The 26,641-nt window shown below is 39.0% G+C and overlaps 1 protein-coding gene across 1 annotated transcript in view; it reads left to right on the forward strand.

The window, feature by feature from the left end:
* The first annotated feature begins 2,371 nt into the window (after positions 1-2,371).
* The window catches only part of LOC121026761 (adseverin), an 82,792-nt gene continuing 58,522 nt past the window's right edge, over positions 2,372-26,641 (forward strand). Inside the window, exons 1-3 of the mRNA XM_040469535.1 lie at positions 2,372-2,651; positions 9,871-10,025; positions 14,701-14,862. Of these exons, the coding sequence (XP_040325469.1) occupies positions 2,453-2,651; positions 9,871-10,025; positions 14,701-14,862 (516 nt within the window). The 5' untranslated portion in view covers positions 2,372-2,452. The remainder of the gene's footprint in view (positions 2,652-9,870; positions 10,026-14,700; positions 14,863-26,641) is intronic.

Genomic DNA, 26,641 nt, shown 5'->3' on the forward strand with positions numbered 1-26,641 from the left:
TTATAGACAAAAGAAAGCAGATAAATGTCCTGGCCTAAGCAAGAGGAAATTCCACTTGTCCATATCAAAGTTTTTTCTTACTTCTTCAACTAGAAGGAAATTATTTCCTTTTATTTTTATTTCTTCACTAATATTTCTTCACTAACAGGAAAGAAATTATTGCTAAAACTGAAACTAAGCTTAAGTGATCACTCTGATTTTTAAGTGATCTTGTGTCCAGATCACTGGTTCTTAAAATTTTTCACTAGAAGATGGAAGAGAACAAATGATTTCTACTTTACAGATTAAGGAAACTAAGACATATAATGCCTCGGTGACAATGTTAAAACTAAACTTCCTGGTGTTGCATGGGACATGCTAGAGTGGAAGCTTCTCTGGGGATAAGTTAGAAGAAATAAAAATATAAAGTATATTTATGTGAGCAAGTATTAGCCAAATAATTGGACTGAAAGAACGAGTTTTGGTAAACATCATGTGTTTCTGAATGAGACTCAGTGGGCTTGAATTTCTCCTTGGCCATGCACAGTTGCAAAGCCTCAGTTTTCTCATCTGTAAAATGAACCTCATTATATCCACTTTTTATTGTTTTGGTTAGGAGGAGGAAAGAAAGAGAATATAGATAATAATATTTATCAATCAGTATCTCAACCTATGAATACATGACATTCACAAAATAGGAAAATTCCTAGAGTTTTTTTTTTTTTTTTAATAGGCTATATACAGAAGTTGAAGGACAGAAAAGCCAAGAAGGAAAATGCATCCAAGGGGGTAGTTGCTAGAAACTGAAAAAAGAAAAAAGAAAAAAACCAAACACACATATGCATGCCCCCCCCCCAAACAGAAAAAGCAACATAGAGTTATTTGCCTTTAAAGGTACAGTGACTTTTGGTAGAAGGGACCAAGTAAATAAATATTCTGACCTCTCTCTCCTCTCTCTCTCTGATTTCCAACCAACCCTAAGCTAGAGATCATCAAAGACCAGTTGCTTTAGTCCAAGCAAGTCAGCCCTAAGGGAAGACCACAGGATGCAGAAGGATGGAGAAGGTAATTAGAGGAGCAAAATCAAGTCTGTCACAAAATAATAGCTAATTAGTGAATATTTTCTATGTAACAGACACAAATGATTTACTTGTGTCATCTCATTTGTACTTTTGAATTTTTCCCATAGTCATGTAATACCTGTTTAAAAACATAAATTAGGGGCGCCTGGGTGGCGCAGTCGGTTAAGCGTCCGACTTCAGCCAGGTCACGATCTCGCGGTCCGTGAGTTCGAGCCCCGCGTCGGGCTCTGGGCTGATGGCTCAGAGCCTGGAGCCTGTTTCCGATTCTGTGTCTCCCTCTCTCTCTGCCCCTCGCCCGTTCATGCTCTGTCTCTCTCTGTCTCAAAAATAAATAAACGTTGGAAAAAAAATTAAAAAAAAATAAATAAAAACATAAATTAATTAAGGAAAAATCGAATTGCATATTATTAGTGATCTTCTGGGAACTCTTGTAATTTGGGAAACAGTGAAAGAAAATGCACCCGCATAAACATCTGTTTTCTAAATCTTTAGATCCCTAGTGACTGGCTTTTTCAGAACAAAAGCCTTTGCCATACCCGCTTCTGTTAAAAGAATGCACAATAAAACGTAAACTTCGTGTTACAGTGCTGCAAAAGCAAAAACTATAGCGTAAACAATGAGAAATCAATCTCTTGAAGCCAGATAACAGGTAACTCACAAGGCAAGCTGCGCATAACACCACAAACAACCCAGTCTTGAGAACACCCCAGGAGGAGGGCTGCTCTATTTTCAACAACTTTCCTGGACAAAAAAAGCAAAGAGCTTAACCACTGCTTCTGAACCCCAGGGGATTTACAGAGAGCTCTGTCTTCTGCGTAGGACCACCAGCCTACTAGGTTTTCGTCCTTTCCAAGAAACCTGACATTTTTGTTTTTCACGGCACTTTCGAACTGGAAAGATCAAGACGGAAATTTCGGCTATCAGAGATGGAGCGACTGGCAAGTGAAATGATGGAGTTGGTGATTATGATTGTTACTTGGATAGTCATTTTTCTTTTTAAAAGAACGTTGCGCCCGTCAGAGTTTCAATTGTTAATCTCCTCCATCTGATATCGAAAAAAATGTCCTTCCTTAGACTAGGAGGCATTTCCAGGAGTGTCTGTAAATTCCTCTCGGATCTCACGATTTCTGAGACTGTGAATCTGCTGCTAACTCAGAGTAGGGCGGAGGCGGTGGGTGCTAGGCGCATCGCTCCGATTGAGACGGGATCCCCTGCTACCCGAGCAACCCCGCCTAGGGTATTTAGCCCCTCCGGCTTCCGAGCCCCGCCTCCCCGCAGGGCGAGCTCTATAAAGTCGCGGAGCACAGTCTCTTCTGCCCATCTCGGATTAGTCCGACTGCAAGACCGACGAGGTGCCCCGCCCCTTGCCCAGAGCGCTGCCTGCAGGAGCAATGGCCCACGGGCTGTACCACGAGGAGTTCGCCCGAGCGGGCCAGCAGGCGGGGCTGCAGGTCTGGAGGGTCGAGAAGCTGGAACTCGTGCCGGTGCCCGAGAGCGCTTACGGCGACTTCTACGTCGGGGATGCGTACCTGGTGCTGCACACGGCCAGGGCGAGCCGGGGCTTCTCCTACCGCCTGCACTTCTGGCTAGGTAAGGGGGTGCAGGCTGCGAGACCACGACGCGCCCAGGTCGGGGTGGGGCGAGGCGGCTAAGCTGAGATTTGCAGGCTGGAGGTTGGGGGGGGGCGGGTGAGGTGCAGGTGAAGTTGGGGGAGAGGGGAGTCGCAAACCGGGCGGGCCCGGAGACCCGTCGCGCCTGTCGCGCCCCCTTCCGACCGCCCCCTTTGGACTGGCCGCCTTCTCCCCGCCAGAGCCCGCTCGTGCGAACGCGGCAGGAAACGCGGGGCGCGGCGAGGTCGGGAGCAATCACCCGGGCTTGGAGACTGGTTCCCCCAGATTCTCCCCCTTTCACCTTACATTCTGCAAACCCGCGCCCGCCCGGGGCCGCTGCTTAGCGCACCCCGGCTGTGGCCAAGTCCCGCTCTCCTTGAGACAAGTTCAGTCCTGGTTTCCCTGTCCGGGAGGAGATGCAGTCAAACAAGTTTGCAGGCATCCGCCGCAGCTGGCGAGAACTAACCGCTCCCCCCTCCCTTTTCTCTAATTTATTTTTAGTTTTTGCCTTTAGGCCCCAGCTTCTGTTTGTCCACAAATTTCGGCGGTTAATGCTCTGGGTGGCTTTAAATCAAGACCAACTTGCTCACGCGTTCTGCTAACAGAAATTCTTGTTGATCAGGTATTGGCGACCCTGGATGGAAGAGAGGAAAAAAAAAATACAGATGTCGTCAATATAAATAAATAGCTTTATATGGCATATAGATGAGTTGCTCTATTATGATAATTATTTTAAAAAATATTATTATTTATCTACTTGAACAAGGGCACCGTGCGAAACAAAACAGCTTCTTCAGCAGTAGTAATTATTTTGGGCTGCACTCGTGCCAGGATGTCAGAATACTGGGCCTTGTGTGTTCTACTTTTTCCACCTTCTACTTTTACTCGTAAACATCCTGAATGTCCAACCTCTCCCCGTAAGATCCTGTGCCAGTGGGCACACCCCTTCTAACAACGTGCCGATTATCTGAGACTTACTGCCTTCTTTTTAGACTAGATTGCCTCCCCTAGGACTTCTGTTTCTATATTTTTAGCTTTATTCCTGAGCCTGTGGGAGAACACGAAACCACACACACACACACTTTGAGGTCCTTGAAAAACCATCATTTTTATTTCTAACGTTTGAAGCTTTTAAGAAATAGAATAGCAGAAAACATTGAGAAAGGATGCTCTCAGTGGTAGTGAACACCTCAGCAGACGCTCCAAATGAGAATTCTAATGAGGGAAAAGGGTTGTTTTTATTACAGCATTCAATATTACAATTTTGTGCTTACTTGGTGGAGTGCAGGCTGAGTTCCAAGCACATTGTGGTTTCCTAGTGTAGTGTCACTATTCCTATCATATTAGACATTGATTGATTTAAATTTTACACCAGAAATCACTGAAACCTTAATATAAAACCATGTTCACGAATGAATGATGCCAGAGAGAATAGTAATGTTCTCATCTTGGTTTATGTATTCAGAACTTGGATCTGGAATGAATAAGAGTGTCTGAAATGCCACATTTGAAATTTTGGTCAATTAAGGTGTGAAAGGACTTTGTATCCCGCTGTAGACAACAGTTAAGTTTGACTTTGTTGTGAGACTGTAAGAGGGCTGTGAATACAGGTGTTTCGCTTTTTTAAAATCTTTTTTGGTTTTTGTTTTTCTTATTTTATAGATTCTTTCTTATCCAAAGAAGCTTATTAAGCAAATTGTTTTTTAGGGTTTACAGATTCACATTAACTCATTATTCACATTATTCATTTAGGTGTCACCAATTTCAAAAATTGTAATAGAAAATGCCTTGGGCAGAAACACTTCATGATTTTAAAGACTTGCTAAAGCTGAAGTTATTAGTATGTTAAGTAATAAGTGAATTCAGTAATTACTCAGTATGCCCAACATTGTGGAAGGCATTTTTGCATGTGAATAATTTATGAGCCTTCCCTTAAAGTTTATAATCTCAAAGATACAATATGATGAACAGTGATACAACACAGATAAAATGTGCTAAACACCATGAAAAAGAGAGTGTCTGTATTTCTGGGACACAGGGAAGTAGAGCAGCTTTGACGGAAAAAAGGCAAATGAGGATAATTGGGAGGGATCGACTCCAAGAGAAAATCATGAGGAGCATGAAAAAGTTTAGAGTGAAATAGTAACCAGGGCCTTTAGATGGAATTGTTTAGCAGTTCTTCCTACTTTAGTTCCCTGAAGCTAGCTGTATTTCATCCAAAATATTCTACCCAGGACCTGAATCTGTATGAGTTCATGAGGGTTAATCAGAGAGACAGACTGAGAAAAAGTTCCAAGAGGGAGAGCTGAAAGTTCGGGGGGAAAGGAGGTTTGACTATAAATCATTTGGAAGGAGGATGAAAGACATTGAAATTAGAACCAGGTTGGGATGGAAAAGGTGCATTGGAGGGAGAAAAGAAACAGGCCAAGTGAGAGGAGGAAAGGGGAAACAAGGAGAAGCAGGACCCAGAATGGAAGAATAGAGGAAGAGCCCTCTTCCCTGCTCTCTCCCTCATTGGCTTTCTGCGATGCCCTTGCTTATCTTAGATTATTCCCTTTTATTATTGTTTCTTTATTTACTTTACAAAATAATAATTTGTTGCCTATAACTTAAAAGTTGTTGCATTGGTCCTTCCTAAAAAATATTTTTAGCTTTGCACCTAGCAGTTTAAATGCATCCACCTTCTGCTTCTAGTTCCTTAGAGCATCATGACTATGGGCATGACTGGGTAATAAAGCTACTCTCTCACATCCTGGGCCTACACTACAAACATCCGCTCACCTCGATCCTTTCTCTTTCCAGTTTTAAACTTTACATAAATGTATTTGAGAGTAGCAAACATGTGTGGTATATCTAGTCTGTGCTTGGCTGTCTGCGAGGCACTGAAAATCCAAAGAATTGGATTGCAGTATGCAGTGTACAATACAAGGAACTTAGACTATACAAGGGCTGGTGAGGATGCTGAGAAACTGGATTTTTATACATTGCTTAGGGGGGAGTATAAAATGGTACAACCATTATGAAGCAGAGTTTGACACTTTCTTATAAAACTAAACTTGCAGCTGCCATATGACCCAGCAATTGCATTCATGGGTATTTCTTCCAGAGGAATGAAAATTTAGATTCATGTAAAAACCTACACACAGATGTCCATAGCAGCTTTATTTGGATAGACAAAAACTTGAATTAGCCCAGATATCCTTCCACAGGTGACTGGTTAAACAAACTGTGGTATGTCTATACCAGAGAACACTACGGAGCAATAAAAAGGAACAGAACTATCAATACGCACAACAACTCAGATGAATCCTTGGGAAATTTTGCTGAGTGAAAGAAAAAGCAATGCCAAAATGTTCCCTGGTGTATGATTCCGTGTACATAAAACATTCTTGAAATTATAGAATTTTACATTCGTTGTTATCAGGGGTTAGGAATGGGGTGGGAAGGGGGTGGTGCAGGTGGGAGGTGGTGGTAGTTATGAAAGGGCAACATTTAAGGGAGTTTTTGGTGATCTAACTGCACAGTTTGTTTTACTGGGATGACGAATACATGAATTTGCACATGTGATCAAATTTTAGAGAACTAAATGTACAAAGGCACACATCAGCACAAGTGAATTTGGGGAAATATGACAAAGATAAGTGGGTTGTATCAATGTCTGTATCCTGGTGTCTGCATTCTGTGCTGTGCTGTACTTATGTATTTATGCTTTTTTTTTTTTTAATTTTTAACATTTATTATTGAAAGACAGAAAGAGCCAGCATGAGTGGGGGAGGGGCAGAGAGAGAGAGAGAGACACACACAGAATCCGAAGCAGGCCCCAGGCTCTGAGCTGCCAGCACAGAGCCTGACGCGGGGCTCAAACTCACAGGCTGTGAGATCATGACCTGAGCTGAAGTTGGACGCTTAACCAGCGGAGCCACCCAGGCAACCCTGTATTTGTGCTTTAATATACTGTACTATACCAACCTATACTATAGTTTGAAAAATGTTACCACTGGGGCAAATTTCGTCTGTTGATCTATGGGTCTCTCCTTCCACCAGTACCACACTGTCTTAATTACTGTAGCTGTATAGTAAATCCTAATATCAGATGGAGTTATTCTTCCAATCTTCTTTTTCGTTGTCAAAAGTGTTTTAGCTCTTCCATGGCCTGGGCCTTTTCATATAAATTTCACAATAAAATTGTGTAATCTATGATAAACCTTTCTGTACTTTTGATAGGAATAGCATTAAACTTGTAGATCAACTTGGGGAAAATTAAAATCTTAATTATATTGGGTCATATAATCTTATTATGCCTCTATATTTGTTAAGGTCTTTGATTTTTTTTTAATTTAATGTTTATTCACTTTTGAGAGACAGAGAGTGAGCACGGGAGGGGCAGAGAGAGAGGGAAATACAGGATCTGAAACAGGCTCCAGGCTCTGAGCTGTCAGCACAGAGCCCAATGAGGGGCTCGAACTCATGAGCTTTGAGATCACGGCCTGACCCAAAGTCAGATGCTTAACCAACTGAGCCACCCAGGCACCCCAGTCTTTGATATTTTTATCAACATTTTATCATTTTTAGCATATAGATCATGTACCTGTTTTATTAAATATATACCTGTTTCTTTGGAGTGATTGTAAATGGTAGTGTTTTTAATTTCAATTTCTGCATGTTCATTGTTTCTGTACAAAAAAAATGTGACTGGTTTTCATTATTGATTAATCTTTATCCTCCTATCTTGCTGAATGCATTTATTCTGGGAGTTTTGGGGGTTGTTTTTGTGGATTCCTTCATACTTTCTATATGGACAATCCTGTCATCTCTAAATAGGGACATTTTATTTCCTCTTTTCCAATGTATGTTTTTATTTCCTTTTCTTACCTGATTGCAGTGGTTAGAACTTCCCATGTTATGTTAAGTAAGAGTAGTAAGAGTGGACCTCCCATGTTCTAACTTAGGGAGAAAACATTCAGTCTTTCACTATTAAGAATTGTATTAGCTGTGTGTTTTTTGTAGATTCTGTTTATTAAGCTGAGGATATTCCCTTGTATTCCTAACTTTGCAAGAGTTTTTATCACGAATGGCTATTTGATTAACCTAGTTATTAAACCTTCCTTTTAATCTGTTTTACATATAAAATCATCACATCCCCAAAAGAGTTTTAGCAAGTGTGCAGCCTATGTACAAGTACAATGTAACATAATATAAAAGGACATAACACAAAAGAACGTAACATAACTTGAAAGACACTGGTTAAATCAGAAAAGGGAAAATAAATGAATTTATAAGCAAAATTCATAGAGCAAGTACATACATTTCTGAACACTTGCTAGAATTGCATCATGGTATCATTGAATTGGATTCTAGTTTTCACATTCAAAGGCTGGTATTGGTTTCTTTAGGACCTTTCAGCTTCTTTATAGCAAACCCTCTAGTTTATTAATACTGATATCCCTTGACCTAGCACAGTACACAAGCATCGACAAGTGATAGCATAATTTAATTAACTTACTTCCAGTTCATTCATTAATTGCATGCCTGTCTATTTACATCTGTCCAAAGAAATTTGTGTTTCAACTTGTACTCATTAATGTTTTATGTCAAACACATTATCCTTAACACTTCTGATATTAACCTTGATTTAAGCTTCCCTCTTAAAACATCTCAGTGCAAATCTACATCTTTGCCTTTATTAGTATTCTCATTTATGGATGTGAAAGTGGGCAGAAGAATGATACTAGTATTCTTTTGGACTGTAAACTTTGATGTGTTTTTTTCCTTTGACCACAAGAAGTTCACAAAATTGATATCATGGCAAATATTCTTCTAGCTAGTGGATTTTTTTTTTTTCCTGAGAAGATAACTAGCTATACAGGTCCCCTTTGAGAGTAAGGGAGGAATGTAAATAAATACACTTCTTAAATTAATATAGCTGACTGTTTTCCTGTCTTCAGTTTTAGTGAATACTCACCATATGGGGGTTTCAGGTGAACTATAGTATTGTTATAACTTCTACACTTTTCTACATCAGTTACACCTGGAGGAAAATAACTACCCCAGATATCACAGAATGTTTCTGCTATGAGAATCTGAGTATAAAAACTCTCTATTGGTGTTGTGGTTTCTAAAAGCGTGTGCTTCAGAATCACAGAAACCCGCTTCTGGGTTGTGTTCTACCAAAGGTCAACTTTATGACCTCAGGGAAGCTACTTGGCCTTTCTAAGCCTCCATTTCTTTTGTTGTGACATGGTGGGAAATATTTCTGCTGCATGCAGTTGCTTGAAGATTAAATGAGATCATCCATGTCAAGCACTAGCACAGTATCTGGCCCAGTGCAAGGATACTACAAATATATACATGTTAGCTATTGTTATTTCTAAAATCATTTATGACTTGCACACAGCTCAAATATAGCAAGGGTTCTGGAATGTCTTTTATAAAATTTGAGTTCCTCTCAGGACTGTCCCAGCTCTGGTCCTTGTGTACACTGAAGGATGTGAATTAGTGTTTTGACCTCAGTGAGGTTGGCTAGATGGGATCTGTACTAGAATTGTGAAAATTAAGTGTGTGTTGTGTGTTAAATTCCTGGGATAATAGTACATACATTCACATTCAACAGATGTCAGTGTCTATTTCCTTTACTCTCCCTTTCCCCTCAGAGAATAGGATCTTACACCAATAAGATAATGAAGTGCGGACTGTGGTACTTGAAAAGAGGGGTAAGGTCAAGTTACACTCATTTTCCCATTCTACAAACCACTTGCTTTTTTAAAGCTATTTATCTATCGCCTATGATGTTCATATTCCTTACAAATATTAACATAGTGACTTATTGGAAGCCTGAAGATCGACGGTAATAAAGGCTGAAACAATTGGAAAACATTCTCATAGTCTGATCTGGTTACCAAATGAATCTGAATCCTACTAGAATATAGTGTTATATCTTCTTAAGCGTATACAGACGTCAGTATTTCTTTTAGAAAAATTTTTAAAGAGAATTGGAAAGCAAGAGCAAAACCATTCTTTTAGATATTAGCAAAGTAGTATTTTTATATTACACCATTTCTGCTAAAAGACTGTTCCGCCCAAGACCATTTATTATATTGCTGTGTAACTCAAAGAAAATATCTGAGCTTTTTCTTATCAGAAGTTCTGCCTTAGTCCTTTTCCTTGCTCGAGTAGTGACGTGCTGTCCTGTGCAATTTCAGGAAAGGAGTGTACTCAGGATGAAGGCACAGCTGCTGCCATCTTCACTGTTCAGATGGATGACTATTTGGGTGGCAAGCCGGTACAGAGTAGAGAACTTCAAGGCCATGAATCTACTGACTTTGTTGGCTACTTCAAAGGAGGTCTGAAATACAAGGTAAGCAGTTCTCTCGAATTGTTTCCATTATGACCCCCTTTCTCTTCCCATGCATTCACACCTCATGTCTTCACAGGATGAATGTTCATGAAGGACAGGGTTTTTGCTTTGCTTTTGCTTCAGTCTGTTTTGTTTACTGACTTATACCAGTGCCTGCTGGACACACAGTAGGTGCTCATTAAACGCTTGTGGAATGTGGGCATAATATGGGAAAAATTCTGACTTAATTTCATTTAACAGGTCAATTTTTAATGAAGTTTAGAGCTCTCAGGCATGTTGTCACAGGAAAGCCCTTAAAAATTTTGTGGAGTTACTTCAAAAATTAAGTGTTGGCAACTTAGGTATTAACTTTTTTTTTTTTTTTAAATGCTATTCTACTGCAAATAACCCAGGACTTGGGAATCTCAGTTTTTTTTTTTAATTTTTTTTTTTCAACGTTTATTTATTTTTGGGACAGAGAGAGACAGAGCATGAACGGGGGAGGGGCAGAGAGAGTGGGAGACACAGAATAGGAAACAGGCTCCAGGCTCTGAGCCATCAGCCCAGAGCCTGACGCGGGGCTCGAACTCACGGACCGCAAGATCGTGACCTGGCTGAAGTCGGACGCTTAACCGACTGCGCCACCCAGGCGCCCCTGGGAATCTCAGTGTTTCTGGAACAGGTTAATATAATATTTATAACAGTTATTATTTCAGTTAATAGCAAGAGCTATACACACATTTCCCAAATAGTGTGGTTTGATCTCGGAAATGATACAAATGAAACAACACTGAGTTGAGTATATGTGTGGTTCAGCCTCACAAAGTCAAGTATACATATACTACCACACACACATATGTGCCCCATTTATGTGTTTTGGCCTGAAACACTAAGCATCAACTGGCTTTGTTTTGGGGGAAAACAAAAACAAAAACAAGTTAAATGGTTTTCTCCTTTTAAGGCAACCTTTAACGAAGGACCGCCTTTTTTCTGGAATTCTCTCCATGACTCTTGCAGACCGGCCACCCTTCACAATCCCCCCTTCCCCCAAGAGTGTTCAGTGAAAGTGTGAGAAATACCTCCCTAAACAAACAGTTTGGAAGCAATCGTATTCAAAATCAAACCTGCTCTAACAGGTGTTCTGCTGACCCTCACCCTTTGAGCAGATTAGCCTATTGAAGACCTAAAACCTCAGAGCTAAACCAGAATTCTGAATATATATTAAATTTGTCTATTACAGTGACGGGGTTTGTATCTACTTTTACATGGTCAGAGCCTTAATGAATATTTTGTTATGCCATGGAGATGAGAATAAATACTTAATAAGTTCTCTTCTCTCTTAAAATCATTCTTTTCACTCTAGAATGTGAACAACCCTAAATATGAAACCATTGCCTCCAATTTTATTTAATTCACATGAGTTCCGACAGTTTTTGTCAAATGATCCTGAAACTTCCTTTGTCAGTGAGCTCAACATTTTGAATAAGCTGGGTCTTGTAGTTACTAAAAGCATTTACTGTGACATCATCTTGGTGATAAACCCATTTCTGCTGCATATAACTTGTTTGCCTCAGGGCAACTGTGCTCAGTTTCCCCAAATATATAATGGGTATAAAACAAGCTTCCTCAAATAGGTGTTGTAAGGATTAAAAATTAAATTAAATAATAAAATACATATATAGTGCATATGCAATCAGTAAGAACTTGTGGTATTATTAATCCTTCTGGCTATTAGCGGGACTACTGAAATCAAACTTCTGGATACATATTTAAAAGTGGACATGAGGGGCGCCTGGGTGGCGCAGTCGGTTAAGCGTCCGACGTCAGCCAGGTCACGATCTCGCGGTCCGTGAGTTCGAGCCCCGCGTTGGGCTCTGGGCTGATGGCTCAGAGCCTGGAGCCTGTTTCCGATTCTGTGTCTCCCTCTCTCTCTGCCCCTCCCCCGTTCATGCTCTGTCTCTCTCTGTCTCAAAAATAAATAAACATTAAAAAAATTTATAAAAAAAAAAAAAAAGTGGACATGAAAAAGCAGTTTTACAGTTATAAGATAATTATCTTCTAATTATCAATGTCAAAACCGCCACAAATCAGCATATTTTAGAAATAAGATATTTGCCAATGGAGGTCAAATTTATCAGGAAAAAAATCAATTCACTGTCTTATCATCAGTGACATTGAGCAGATGACAACGCGTACAGTTGCAAAGTACTTGATAGGAAACGTGGAAGCAAAGATAACTTGCTACCCAGAATAGCAAAGACTATTATGTTATACTTAATTTTATGCTTCGAAGAATGTGCTAAGCCCTTCGTGGGTGTTATCTCATGTAATCCAAGTAGTGCCCCATGCTGCAGTTTCCAGAATTGCCACCCTATTAAGGTAACTAAGCAAACTCGTTAAGGAACTATGTAACTTGCCAAGATCTAATAGCTGTTAAGTGACTAGGGCCCCATCTGACTTCAGTGCCTAAGCTGGTAATCATTATACTATGATGCTCTAAACATAAATAAATGGTTCAAATATCGGCATGAATTTCTTACTTAAGATTACCCTATGAAACGGGATTGTGTCTGTTTGGAACGGACACAATTTGGCAAAGCCTACCATTACCAAGCCAACAACAGTCATGTTTAGTTACCATGTATAATGTAAAGATTCAGCTAGGCAACATTAAGACCATCTCCTCATGTCATTTAAATGATGTGAGGGTTTTCTTTTTTTAATGAGGTTTTTAAGGGGATTAGGGGGTTATAGATGACTATTATTTGCCACTACTCCCTTATATTAAATCTCTGGTTAATCACACCTTTCCCAAGCTCAAGACCCAGCTCTCAGCCGTGATTGTAATAGCGACCTTGAAACATCCATCAGTCAGCAAAACTTTATGGTGCCACTGACTTAGAGGATCATGTACCTTGCTTTCATTCTGCCTTGTGAAAGCAGAAAGAGACTGGGAGTTTCTAGGGTTAATTCAAACATTATTACAGAACTACTTACTATCAAATACAAACATATAGAAGCTTACAGTTTTTCTTTTGTACCTTTCTCACATCAAATATTAAAGACAAAATTAATTTTTAAAATACTTTATGTTCAGACTGGTTATCACTCTGATGGTTCACTATATGACATTAGGTTAAATGTTATATAAGTATCCTTGGTCTAAGTCTGTTTTGTATTTTATAACTTTTTTCAAATAACAGTGTTCTTACACTGTTTATCAGGTGATAATGCACTTATTTTTTAAAAAGTGAAATGGCCAAGAACAGTAGTATATAGATGAAAACATATTTATTTTTATTGTATAATACCTAGTTTGTTCATTTATGGCATTCTTTGTAAAATTATGGGCTGAGGAATTATTAGGTATTTCTTAAGATTTGTGGTTACAATTGTCTCAAAGTCAACATTTAGCCTATACTAATAAAACCTTTCTATTTATGAGGGTCTTTTCTTGGAGAATGGTGGAAATTTAAAGTCAGTGGAAATTTCAAGAATGTGCTGACGGTTACATAGGCAACTTCTTTCTTTGGATTTACTGTGTATGTTTATGTAATAAAGTTGAAAATTAGATTATTTTACAGGTTTCCTATACTGCTGATTTTCTTACCATATTATTGTAGGAGGCTTGAGCAATAAAAGTGATTTGCTTACACTACATATTTATTATGCATATTGCCTCATAATTAATTATGGAAATAAATAAATATTATTGTTTCTAACATTTAATTGTAGAAAACAATGAAAAGGTAAAGCCTGATTTCAAATAGGTAAGAAGATGTACTTGATCTGATTATTTTCTTTAACAATTTTTATTTAAACAAATTTTTTTAATGTTTATTTATTTTTGAGAGAGCAAGACCGAATGCAAGGAGGGGAGGGGCAGAGAGAGAGGGAGACACAGAATCTGAAGCTGGCTCCAGGCTCTGAGCTGTCAGCACACAGCCTGATGTGGGGCTCGAACTCACAAACTGTGAGATCATGACCTGAGCTGAGGTTGGATGCTTAACTGACTGAGCCACCCAGGTGACCCTGTCTTTTAACATTTTTTTTGATTGAACATAGTTTCATTTTGTTTTGTTTTGGGATGTGCAACCAAATTTAGGGTATAAATACTCAGGCCTGCATATTAAGAAACAAAAGGAAGAAAGATTTTTTAATAATGTTATAACAGAGACCATAAATAGGATCCACTTATATACCTAGCCAGTATTCATCCCCCCTACTCTGTCCTATCACTGTGTGTGTCATGGGAATTTGGGGGTGTCTAGTTCTCTCCTCTCTTGTTACCTGTGAGTCTTCCCCATCTGCCTGTCTCCTTCTTCCCTGAAATTTATTTGCCTTCTCACTCAGTGACTTGAGAATCATTAGTTCCCAAAGGATAAGAGCTACTGCTTCCTCTCATTTATATACCAGGTTTTATGCACTGAAGTAAAAACTTGCAATGTTAAATTGGATGGTTAAAACAGGAAAGACAAAAGGCCTTAAACAAAAAAAAAAGTAAAAAAAAAAAAAAGTGTTGATTTGCCAAGTCATTCTCCTCTGCATACTTAATTTTTCACATGTTCTTAGGTGCAGTTTTATTGTGGTCTGAAAGGCAGTTTTGGCTTGTACACCTTGGTTTTATATGTTTTTGTATTTAGTTAGAAGCCTCATCTGCTTTTGTTTTGTTTTCCCTCTTCCTCCCACTGATCAGGCTGGAGGTGTGGCATCTGGGCTAAATCATGTTCTCACGAATGACTTGACTGCTAAGAGGCTCCTGCATGTGAAGGGTCGAAGAGTGGTCAGGGCCACAGAAGTTCCTCTTAGCTGGGACAGTTTCAACAAGGGTGACTGCTTCATCATTGACCTTGGCACGGTAAGTCTTATATATACATGCAGACATCTAAAGGAAAGTGAATTGTCATCAGATCAAATCCAATGTACCTGCCATGGAGGATAATCCCCTTTTCTACACACTAGAAAGAGGTCATGTTTATGTGAGAGGCAATCATATCATATGACAAATTGGCAAGTATTTAAATAACACAAAATGGGACTTCAAAGTTTTTATTTTCTCTGATAGGTTTAGAATGGAGTAGTGATTTAGTTCTTCCTACCATAGAACACACATTGAATAATTTTTAATATATTTACCCTTCTGTCTGAACAGAGCTTCCGCTAATTATTTTTGTCCTTAACTGGGTGTGGGAAAACATTATGTGAGGGGAAAATTGATCTCCCCAGAAAGCAAAGGTTCTAGAATTTCTTTTTTTTTTTTAAATTAAAAAAAATTTTTTTTTCAACGTTTTTTATTTATTTTTGGGACAGAGAGAGACAGAGCATGAACGGGGGAGGGGCAGAGAGAGAGGGAGACACAGAATCGGAAACAGGCTCCAGGCTCCGAGCCATCAGCCCAAAGCCTGACGCGGGGCTCGAACTCACGGACCGCGAGATCGTGACCTGGCTGAAGTCGGACGCTTAACCGACTGCGCCATCCAGGCGCCCCTAGAATTTCAAATGGATACAGGATGAGTCTAAAAAGCCTGCCTGAGGGGTTTTAGGAGGTATTTTAGTATATATATCACTCGTACCCTACACTATATTATTTCATACTTTTTTATTATTTTAAATTAAAAGGCACAAGTAAAATATCAAGTATCATCTTAATGGGATGGGCAACATCTGACTTATTTTTTCTTCCAGGAAGAGAGGCCCCTCTAAGTTCAGGTATACTTATTAATCATTGTTACCTTGAAAAGAAGTAGTATTGCAGGGTCTTGTGTGGCCTCTAGAAGGCGGGATTGAAGTTGGGGCTTTTAAACTTTGTAAGGTGGAAATACAATAAAGTAGAAATAAAAGGCATTCCCTACCATTGAAAACCCATGGGCAAAGTTGAGAAGGCGGGAAGACACGAGCACGTTTATGATGCCCTTCGTGTCCTCCTCATGATCATAATTCTCACTACACCATGGACATCAGCATCCTACTCACTGTTCCTAACATTTCTGGGCTGAGCATTGTACAGACACTGGCTCTGACCTGTACTGCTTCGGTTAGCCTGAGGCTTGCACTGGCTGTGGAATTTGCTCAAGATTGTACAGCCAGGGAATGGTGAAGCCAAGATTGGACCCTCAGGATGTCAGATTCCCACCTGCATGTTTTATTTTACTACCTCTCCTTGGGCAGTATTTTGGGGGGGTGGGTGTTGAAAGCATCAGACAAAAGCCCAAAGTGTTTATTCCACATGCACAGAGAAGGGACACTAAGGATTTTGAAAATAGAGCTACAAAGTCAAGGTTCTGTTTAAGCAGTATTAATTTGGTGACAGCACAGAGATTAAGTGTGCTAAGGTTATAAATTGTTTGGAAAATGGCCCCAAGCTATAAACTTCATGGGTTTCTCTAAGTTAGGAGACTACTATAGTTGTTTTTTTGTTTTGTTTTGTTTTACTGCTAGTGTGTAATTCAACTGCCTTCGATCACACCAGCTTGTGTACACAGTTGAGATCATAATATTAATGCCCAAAGTACAATTCTCAGTGTCACACTTAGACATATGCACCCAAAATGGCAGTACTGCTTCTCTGAATCGCACCGTGAATTTCTTGGAAAAGTCCTTTTCAACTTTAAATGCTAACCCATTCTAACCACCTCAAGTCCTGACCCTTGGGGCGAGACAGAAAACAGACACTGTTGCATCCCTCTGTTTCTCTGAGGCCAACACCATAACTTACACAAATGTATGCCCACATGTATCATCAAGCCACACAGTTACAAAGCCAGTTAAAACATTCAGAGTCTCTCAAGCCTATACATAATAAATTGTCTACCTCAACATTCATCTCACCACTTACATTTTCTAGCCCTTTATCTTCTGATAATTCATGAAGTGTTTTAACATATAAGATAGTATTTTTCGGGGCATCTGGGTAATTCAGTCAGTTAAGCGTCCGACTCTTGATTTCGGCTCATGTCATGATTTCACCGTTCATTGGATCGAGCCCCGCATCGGACTCCACAGTGACAGCAAGGAGCCTGCATGGTATTCGCGCTCTCCCTTTCTCTCTGCCCCTCCCCTGCTTGCGTGTGTTCTCTCTTTCTCAAAATAAATAAATGTTTAAAAAAAAGATACTATTTTTCATAGAAAAAAAAGACTTCAGTCTTCGTCCAAATTGACTTTAACCTCAGATTCATCGATAAAAGCTGGGTATTTGATTAGATAATCTTTGGGGCCCCTAAACGGAAGAGCATTTCCCGTTGATAATGTAATTCATTACTGCCATTACTTGAAAATATTTTTCTTAACATAACTTTGTATGTGTAATGTAATTGCTCCATACATGCAGTAATCTGTTTAATTACCATGAATGGCTTCCAGTTCAGCTTTCCAACTACCTACTCTTTCATCTAGAGCAAGTCGTTAACCTCTTCAAGCCCTAACTTCTTCATTTATTGTTTCCGTCTCGACTCTGGTTTCTGATGGTACGTCTAACCTTTGCTGACTATGATTCAGTCTCCTCTGACACAGAATCACATCTGGAAATGACAGTTGTCCTTGTGGTTTCACTAGAGAAAAAAAGTCCTACAGGGTGTGAGCAAGTCACTTGCATTGATACAGGTTGGGTGGTGACCTGGGTGTGACCTGGGGTTTTCTAGTCTTAATTTATATTCTTTTCACTATATTAAGCTAACTTGGTAGGATATAAGATGGTGTGGCTCTATAACAGAATCTACTGAATTCAGAATTATGTCTAATCTACCTTAAAATCTACTGAAAGTAGTCTTGTTAATGAAATCATCTATTATTTTCTTGAGCAAGTATTGAGCAGATTGTAGTTCCAATGACATATTTTCTCTTCCCATGGGTAATATCTGCCATGGAAGAGTATGACCCATAAATATAGGCTCATAAAATAGGGGCAGAGCCTGTATTATGAGATTCAAGGACATTCGTGTTATTAGTTTAATAGTAAATTACATTTCATTTGTATAGTTAATTACCTGTAATGACTTCCAAGTTGTCTCCTGCTTTCATGCCTGGTTAGAGACGTTTGGAGTAATTTTGTTGTGGAGGTCATTGGGTTGGATTATCTCTTATTTGTAGAAATATTCTATATCCCAAAGGGATACCCTCGTAAGAATCAAGCATTGGAGTACTACATACATTCTCTTTTACTCACGTGATCTCTTTTTATGTTACTAACCTTTAACCAGTTGGTATGTTGCCAATAATTTCTAAACGGTGATAAGATCTTGCAATTACCTTGGGGACTTTAGTTTTGAGGTGTGTCACAGTCAACAAAGAAGGACATCAGAACAAAATTTTCTCTATTATAATATTTTAATAGGAGTAACTGAGTTCACAATTTCATAGCCACTTTCTGCATTAGAGAGTACAAAAAGAAGCCAGTGCAATTTCTTCAAGTTTGTTTTATTATACAGGTATGAAAAAAGTAGGTTAGACATCTAAAGCTCTCATCTAACTAGAGCCAGCTGGCCAAGACTAAGGTTATGGATATTATCTAAATCCTATATTTTGATTGTGTTTGAGGGAAACCAACCTTTTTGATAAACAATCACTATCATTAATATGATATGCCATATATTTGCTGTTATAGGATATGAGACTACAGTAAATATTTCCTAGATATGACAGTGTAACCACCTCAGTTTAATCACTTTGAAAGTTAAGAAAATCATCAGCATTTTAGAAGATGATTTAGAATAGCTATCTTATATTTAATGTATTTTCAGAAAATAATATGGAACATGGCTAGATCTTAGGAACCTGGAATGTACTGAATCTTTGGAGAAGGGCTTTTGAGCTGTATTTTAATGTTGGTGAATTTATTAATCATCATTTCCCCACTGTTTTTAAAGCTATGAGGTAGTTGAGGTACTTGTAGATGACTAACAAAATCGCACCTAAATATATTGCAACAAAGCCATCAGCAACTACAGAAGGTGAGTGATAATGAAAAAAGTCCATATTCCCAAAGTTTGGGATCTGGATCTAATTCTTTCAGAAATATGTGTCTCCCCTAGGATCAGCCACTAGGGGAGAGTTGGATTTCATAGGAGGAGGAATTTCTGTGGTGAGTTACTAATTGTGCTGTTGGGCATGTTCTGTTTCCTTGTTAACTTGTTTGGTCAGTTTTGTCCCACTCGCCTTGCTATTTATAACCTATCACCCCCTCTCTCATTGTTCCCTCCTGCTACTTTGAAATGTCAGTCTTCACTTCCTCATTTACCAGTCAGTCTGCAACCCACGCTTCCTGACTTTCATTCCCACCATTTCTTTGAATCTGTTCATCTTATGATCAGCAATGCCTTCTGCTAAATCCAGTGGACATTTTGCACAGTACCCACTCCGTTCCTGGGCTGCAGTTGACACTGTTGATCACCTCATTTTCTTCAGCATCACCCCTCCCCTGGCTCCCTGCTGCTGTTCCCTTTCAAGCCATTCTTTCTCATTCTTCTTTGCCTGGTCTGCCCACCCCCACGAGTCTTTGTTTTTTTTTTTAATTTAATTTTTAATTTTTTTTAATTTATATCCAAATTAGCATATAGTGAAATAATGATTTCAGGAGTAGATTCCTTAATTCCCCTTACCCATTTAGCCCATCCCCCCCTCCGGCAATCCCTCCAGCAACCCTCAGTTTGTTCTCCATATTTATGAGTCTCTTCTGTTTTGTCCCCACCCTGTTTTTATATTATTTTTGTTTATCTTCCCTTATGTTCATCTGTTTTGTCTCTTAAAGTCCTCATATGAGTGAAATCGTATGATTTTTGTCTTTCTCTGAGTAATTGCACTTAGCATAAGTATATATGTATACTTATATAAGTATATATACACACCACATCTTCATTATCCATTCATCCATCAATGGACATTTGGGCTCTTTCCATACTTTGGCTATTGTTGATAGTGCTGCTATAAACATGGTGGTGCACGTATCCCTTTGAAACAGCACACCTGTATCCTGTGGATAAATGCCTAGTAGTGCAATTGCTGGGTCGTTGGGTAGTTCTATTTTTAGTTTTTTGAGGAATCTCCATACTGTTTTCCAGAGTGGCTGCACCAGCTTGCATTGCTACCAACAACGCAAAAGAGATCCTCTTTCTCCTCATGCTCGCCAACATCTGTTGTTGCCTGAGTTGTTCATGTTAGCCATTCTGACAGGTGTAAGGTGGTATCTCATTGTGGTTTTGATTTGTATTTCCCTGATGATGAGTGATGAGGAGCATTTTTTCATGTGTCAGTTGGCCATCTGGAAGTCTTCTGTGGAGAAGTGTCTATTCATGTCTTTTGCCCATTTCTTCACTGGATTATTTGTTTTTGGGTGTTGGGTTGGATAAGTTCTGTATAGATTTTTGGATACTAACCCTTTATCTGATAGGTCGTTTGCAAATATCTTCTCCCATTCTGTCAGTTGCCTTTTAGTTTTGCTGATTGTTTCCTTCAATGTGCAGAAGCTTTTTGTTTTGATGAGGTCCCAGTAGTTCATTTTTGCTTTTGTTTCCCTTGCCTCCAGAGATGTGTTGAGTAAGAAGTTGCTGCGGGCAAGATCAGAGAGGTTTTTGTCTGCTTTCTCTTCGAGGATTTTGATGGCTTCCTGTCTTACATTGAGTTCTTTCATCCATTTTGAGTTTATTTTTGTGTATGGTGTAAGAAAGTGGTCCAGGTTCATTCTTCTGCATGTCGCTGTCCAGTTTTCCCAGCACCACTTGTTGAAGAGACTGTGTTTATTCTATTGGATATTCTTTCCTGCTTTGTCAGAGATTAGTTGGCCATACATTTGTGGGTCCATTTCTGGGTTCTCTATTCTGTACCATTGATCTGAGTGTCTGTTCTTATGCCAGTACCATACTGTCTTGATGATTACAGCTTTGTAGTATAGCTTAAAGTCTGGGATTGTGGTGCCTCCTGCTTTGGATTTCTTTTTCAAGATTGCTTTGGCTATTTGGGGTCTTTTCTGGTTCCATACAAATTTTAGGATTATTTATTCTAGCTCTGTGAAGAATGCTGGTGTTACTTTGATGGGGATTGCATTGAATATGTAGATTGCTTTGGGTAGTATTGGCATTTTAACAATATTTGTTCTTCCTATCCAGGAGCATGGAATCTTTTTCTTTTTTTTTTTTTTTTTGTTCATCTTCTTCAATTTCTTTCATAAGCTTTCTATAATTTTCTGTGTATAGATTTTTCACTTCTTTGGTTAGATTTATTCCTAGGTATTTTATGGTTTTTTGTGCAACTGTATATGGGATCAATTCCTTGATTTCTCTGTCACTTCATTGTTGGTGTATAGGAATGCAACCAATTTCTGTGCATTGATTTTATATCCTGCAACTTTACTGAATTCACGAATCAATTGTAGCAGTTTTTTGGTGGAATCTTTTGGGTTTTCCATATAGAGTATCATGTCATCTGCGAAGAGTGAAAGTTTGACCTCCTCCTGGCCGATTTGGATGCCTTTTATTTCCTTGTGTTGTCTGATTGTAGAGGCTAAGACTTCCAATACTATGTTGAATAACAGTGGCGTGAGTGGACATCCCTGTCTTGTTCCTGACCTTAAAGGATTCCACTTTTATCATTGTCTCTTTACTCATTCTTACTGAGCAAACATATCCTCACCCAAAGCTTCAACTACTCACCCACTGGTAAATCTGCCTGAGCTCTGTGTCAGTATTTCACACTACCTCCCAGATATTTCTTGTGTATATCACAAGAACCTCACTGGACAAGTCTAAAAATGGAACCTACAACCACACCCTCTGATTCCAAAATGATTTTGTATCTTCTTGTTCTTATGAGTTGAATGAAGCTACCAGTAATTTAGACCTCCAACCCCAAATCCAGAAGTCATCCAGATGACTTCTCCCAGGGGCTGCACATTCAGTCACTAGGTCTACTCTCTTCTACTTCCTGAGTGTCTCCTGAATCCTTCCCGTGTTCTTCATCACCATGGTACTATCTCATTGTGCTGGGCATGAGACTTCCCCTCAAGTCACCATGTTTTTGCTTTTACACACATTATTTCCTTTGCCTAGAATCCACTTTTCCTCTGCAACACTTTTCTTTGGTAAGCATCCCATTATCATCTCATCCTTAATATTCAACTGTGATATTGCTTCTTTATAATGTACTCCTTGACCTCTTCCTCCCTTCTTCCCCTGTCCCACATCACGCTCCTGTAAAATTAGGCAATCCTTTATCTCATATTTCCTGTTACCATGCACACTTACTTTGAGCTTTTTCCATATTGCCTCTCCACTCACTTATTAGCCTCACTCACTCACTTTGTCTATGATATAAGGCCCAGAAAGTACAGTCACTCAAGAAATGTTTCAACAAATGTACATCTGTCCAACATAAAGCGTATGGTCTCATGCAGTCATGTATATAGAGATGTAATTCTCTTTTTTCATCTATAGTTCAGCGTTACTTTATAGTTAAGCTTCTATTGCTGCAGAAGGGTTAAAAATAAAATAATCTTGCCCTGTTAAGGTGAGCTTTGTTTATCATTAAAGCAAATCATACTTATCTCACCAATTCTCTTTTCCATCCATCAGGTACAGGGGATGTTTGTGTAATATTATGGACTGGGATGGGGGACGAGATTGGCATCGGAAGTGAATCTGGTTTGCAGGCTTTAGCCCTCACTCTCCTCTATCATTCATTGAGTCTTGGCCCTTTCATTCATTCTTGAGCTTTGGGTTTTAACCTTTGGGCTTTGGTCTCTGTCCCAAGATTTTTGCTGGAAAAATATCTATGGCCTTATTTGATCTGATATGTCCACATATCCACCGCAAGACCCTTTCTGGTTTTGTCAGTCATTCCAGTAGCCCCTCAGGAATTCTGCCTTATTTTTCCCATACATATTTTTCCCTTATTTTTGCCACATGCAGTTGTGGGGACACTGTACCCACATTGTACCAGTAGACATTGGTCTGATTGCCTGGACACTGCCCACAGGTGTTTCTCCTCTAATACTCAAGGTCATGGATGAATATATGACAAATATGTTGGAAGGGAATGTACTGAGCTCTTCTCAAAGATTCATTGCATCTGATTATAGTTCCCCTGTAATCTACTTTTCTCTCCCTGGACCTGACAAGTCAGCCTTACACCATTTCACAGCACTGCCTGCTCCCTGGTTCCTGCAGTACATTCTGGCCCCTAAGGCCAAGACTCTGGTTCTTGCTGTGCAAAACCAAATTTCTATTGGTTGCTTCCTCACTCCTTCCCTCAGAGAACTTTAACAAAATCAAAGCTCTTTTAAATGAAACCTGTGTTGGCTTTCAGACTTTGTGTCTGCTATCACTTAAAAATGTTTACCTTAGAACAAAAAAATGGACAAAATCTTTGTTCCGAATAAATTTGTCATTACTCAAAAATAATGCATTCCATTAGACTGATGAGGGGAAAGCCTTGAGGCAGCACGAGAAGATAATGGGAAAGATAAACCTATTGTTAAATTTCTAAAATTTACCCTGCAACAAAAGTAGGGATGAATGATAGTTATTGTGCACTTAGTGTGCACTGGGTACCTGAGTATAACGATGGAAACCAGCTAACCTTTGGCCTCCAGGTGCTCTCAAATGGTGAGAGGCACAGACACATACAAGCCTTGGGGTATGACAAGGTAGAAGGTGAGAAGTGCTAGAATGCAGACACAGACACATTACAAGGGCCCTAGGAAAGACAACTCCCAAGGTAATATGATTCATGTTTTAATTCTCAGTTTCACATTAGAATCACTAGGAAGAGATCTGAATAATTTTTCTAATGTTTATTTATTTTTGAAAGAGAGAGAGACTGTGAGCAGGTGAGGGGCAGAGAGAGGGGGAGACACAGAATCCTTAGCAGGCTCCAGGCTCTGAGCTGTGAGCACAGAGCTGGATGGCCAGACTTGAACTCACTAGCCATGACGTCATGACCTGAGCCAAAGTCGGACCCTTAACTGACTGAGCCACCCAGTTGCCCCATCACTAGGAAAAGTTTTTTAGAATACTGATGCCTATATGATTTGACCCCTAAAGATTCTGATTTTAATGGTTTGAGATGGGGCTTCGGTGTAAGTAGTTTTTGGGCCTCAACCTGGGTCATTTTATTGTACAGTTAACATTGAAAACCATTTCAATATGGCAAATATCTAAAGGTGCTGGAAAATTCAGGGTTATGTGTCTGAAAAACCAGTAAACAGAATTAAAAATGGTTAAGTCACCAACTTACATGGCTGGCAGAAATTATTTTGATGAAAAGTAATGATAAAACTTGTTTGATTTTCCAAGTAGTCTGAAGAGTATAAAGAACATAATTTCACCACCTCCCACTATCGTTGTGAAAGGAATGATCCCAAAGCTGTCACCTCGTGACATCACTACCAGCAGCTAGTCTAGAAGGGCGCAAGTCATGTCCCCGGTCTCCCGGTCTTACAGGATACATCCAAAGGGCATTGTAGACCAATCCTGTAGGCTTTAACCTTTTAGCTATTGCTCGATTCTTCTCTTCTCCATCACCATTGCTGTGCCCTAGTTCATATTGCAATCCCTTCCTTTCTTGTCACCAAGCCTTTAGTGGCCATACACACACAATCCATTCATCTTCCATTCTTCAATCAGAGGTGTTTTTAAAAATACACATATGGGTCAGTGAATGATATTGGCCTTGTTTGGGTTTGAACAACAAAACAGGATGTAAATAAATACTTGTTCGTCTAAAAGCTAAAAAAAAAAAAATAAAGTCATGGTTTAAAGTTTTGAAATAGAAACAGGAGGTATCTCACAAGTCATTACCATGTTTAAATTATGCTTAGAGAGCCTCCAGCAGAAAGGGATATCTGAATAAACTTTTATATTTAGTTAACTAGATCTAAGGGAAAACTACACACAGTAAAAATAAAGCCAGTAGAGGCAAGGGAAGGGAAGAGGTCTGGCCCCTCTTTTCCTTTTATAGAATTATAGATGTATTTAGAATAAAAAACTCAGTAAAAGACAAAAGAATAATGAGTCTGTGATGAATTCCTTGCATGTTATGAGTCAACATCACATGGGCAGTTGTGGGTGCTCCTTAAACTCAGCTTCTGAAATCTTGTTTCCCTTCAAGGACATCACTGAGCATTGTTTTATTTCTGCTCTTATTTCCTGTCCTCAAATGAGGTTTGACTGCACTTTTATGTTTTGTTAACTCTGACCACGTAGTTTAAAGGAAATTTTGGAAACGTCTACTTTGTCCTTGGTGTGGTTGTTTCCATAAATTTCACTCAGTTGCTTTTATTTCTTATTATTGGTGGTCCAAATGAATTGCCTGTAGCAGATTTATATTTACTGTCTTATGTACTTTTCCAGTTATCCAGAGTAATTTTGTTTTCCTTTAATTGTTTGTATATTAAGAGTTAATTGTAATTTCACAAACTTCAACTGTAGGGTGTTCAGAAGCAATATGTACATCAGCAAATATTTGCCAGAATTTAAGTGCATTTCATTCTGAAGCAAATGGATGCTTCCATATTGACAAAGGGTTTTATGTCCCTTCCCCCAAAGAAGTAGAACATTTAATGTTGAGTTGTCAAATTCCTTAGGATCCTAGAGGTTAAATAGTCACCCCTGAAACCATGTTTGCTTTGTAATTTTCAACGTTGAGTCTACTTAAATCAGATTTACAACAGGCTTTTTAAATAAATCCCATTAAAGTATTATAAATAAAACAATTTAAATTACAATGAAAACTTTTTGTTGTAGTAATACATATCAACCTATTACATCAGTTCAGGGATTTTTTAGCTCTGTGTTGCATTTTTGGGTTTTTTTTTTTTTTTTTTTTAGCTCACTCTTTCCAAAAAATAGGGTGAGTTAAATTACAAGCACAAGGCCAATTGAGTACAGAGTTTCCTTGTGCACAGAGTGGTGAAGTGGTCTTAACCAGCTACCTCTGAATAAAGTAAGTGTTGTCAGTACAACTTATTAATAGTACTGCACACATTTATTTCAGTACAGTAGAGCTTTGTTAAAATGTGATGTCCTAAACACATCATCCACCCGTGATAGAATTTAAATTGCTCAAATTTAATGGATTGCTAAGATTCCGTTTAAAATTTAAATAGATTTTTCTGTTTAAAATGTAAAGCATGTTTTAATGCATTGCTGCCATGATCAAATGAAATATATTTTGCAGAAAAACTTAAGCAACTTTGAAAGAAAAGGGTTTTTTAATTAATATAACTCTTTAAACAATTCTGGCTTTTGGCAGTTTATAAGTGCAGTGTATATTTCATTGTATTTCATGTCTGAATTAACCATGGAAAATTAAGTCTAGTAAATAAGATAATCTGTTGCTTTTATAGAAATAGCACAAAATGAATGACAAAAGAGTAAGCATAACACAAAGCATTCATTTTCATGTCCAATTAGAAATTTTCTGTCACGCTTTCTTTAGTGATTTGGTCATCTTGAGTTAAAAGGAAAATTCTACTTTTAAAAGTTTTGTGGGGCGCCTGGGTGGCACAGTCGGTTAAGCGTCCGACTTCAGCCAGGTCACGATCTCGCGGTCCAGGAGTTCAAGCCCCGCGTCAGGCTCTGGGCTGATGGCTCAGAGCCTGGAGCCTGTTTCTGATTCTGTGTCTCCCTCTCTCTCTGCCCCTCCCCGTTCAT

This window comes from Herpailurus yagouaroundi, unplaced genomic scaffold, assembly GCF_014898765.1.
Source record: "Herpailurus yagouaroundi ecotype Mexico unplaced genomic scaffold, PumYag 162435, whole genome shotgun sequence".
Taxonomy (NCBI): Eukaryota; Metazoa; Chordata; class Mammalia; order Carnivora; family Felidae; genus Herpailurus; species Herpailurus yagouaroundi.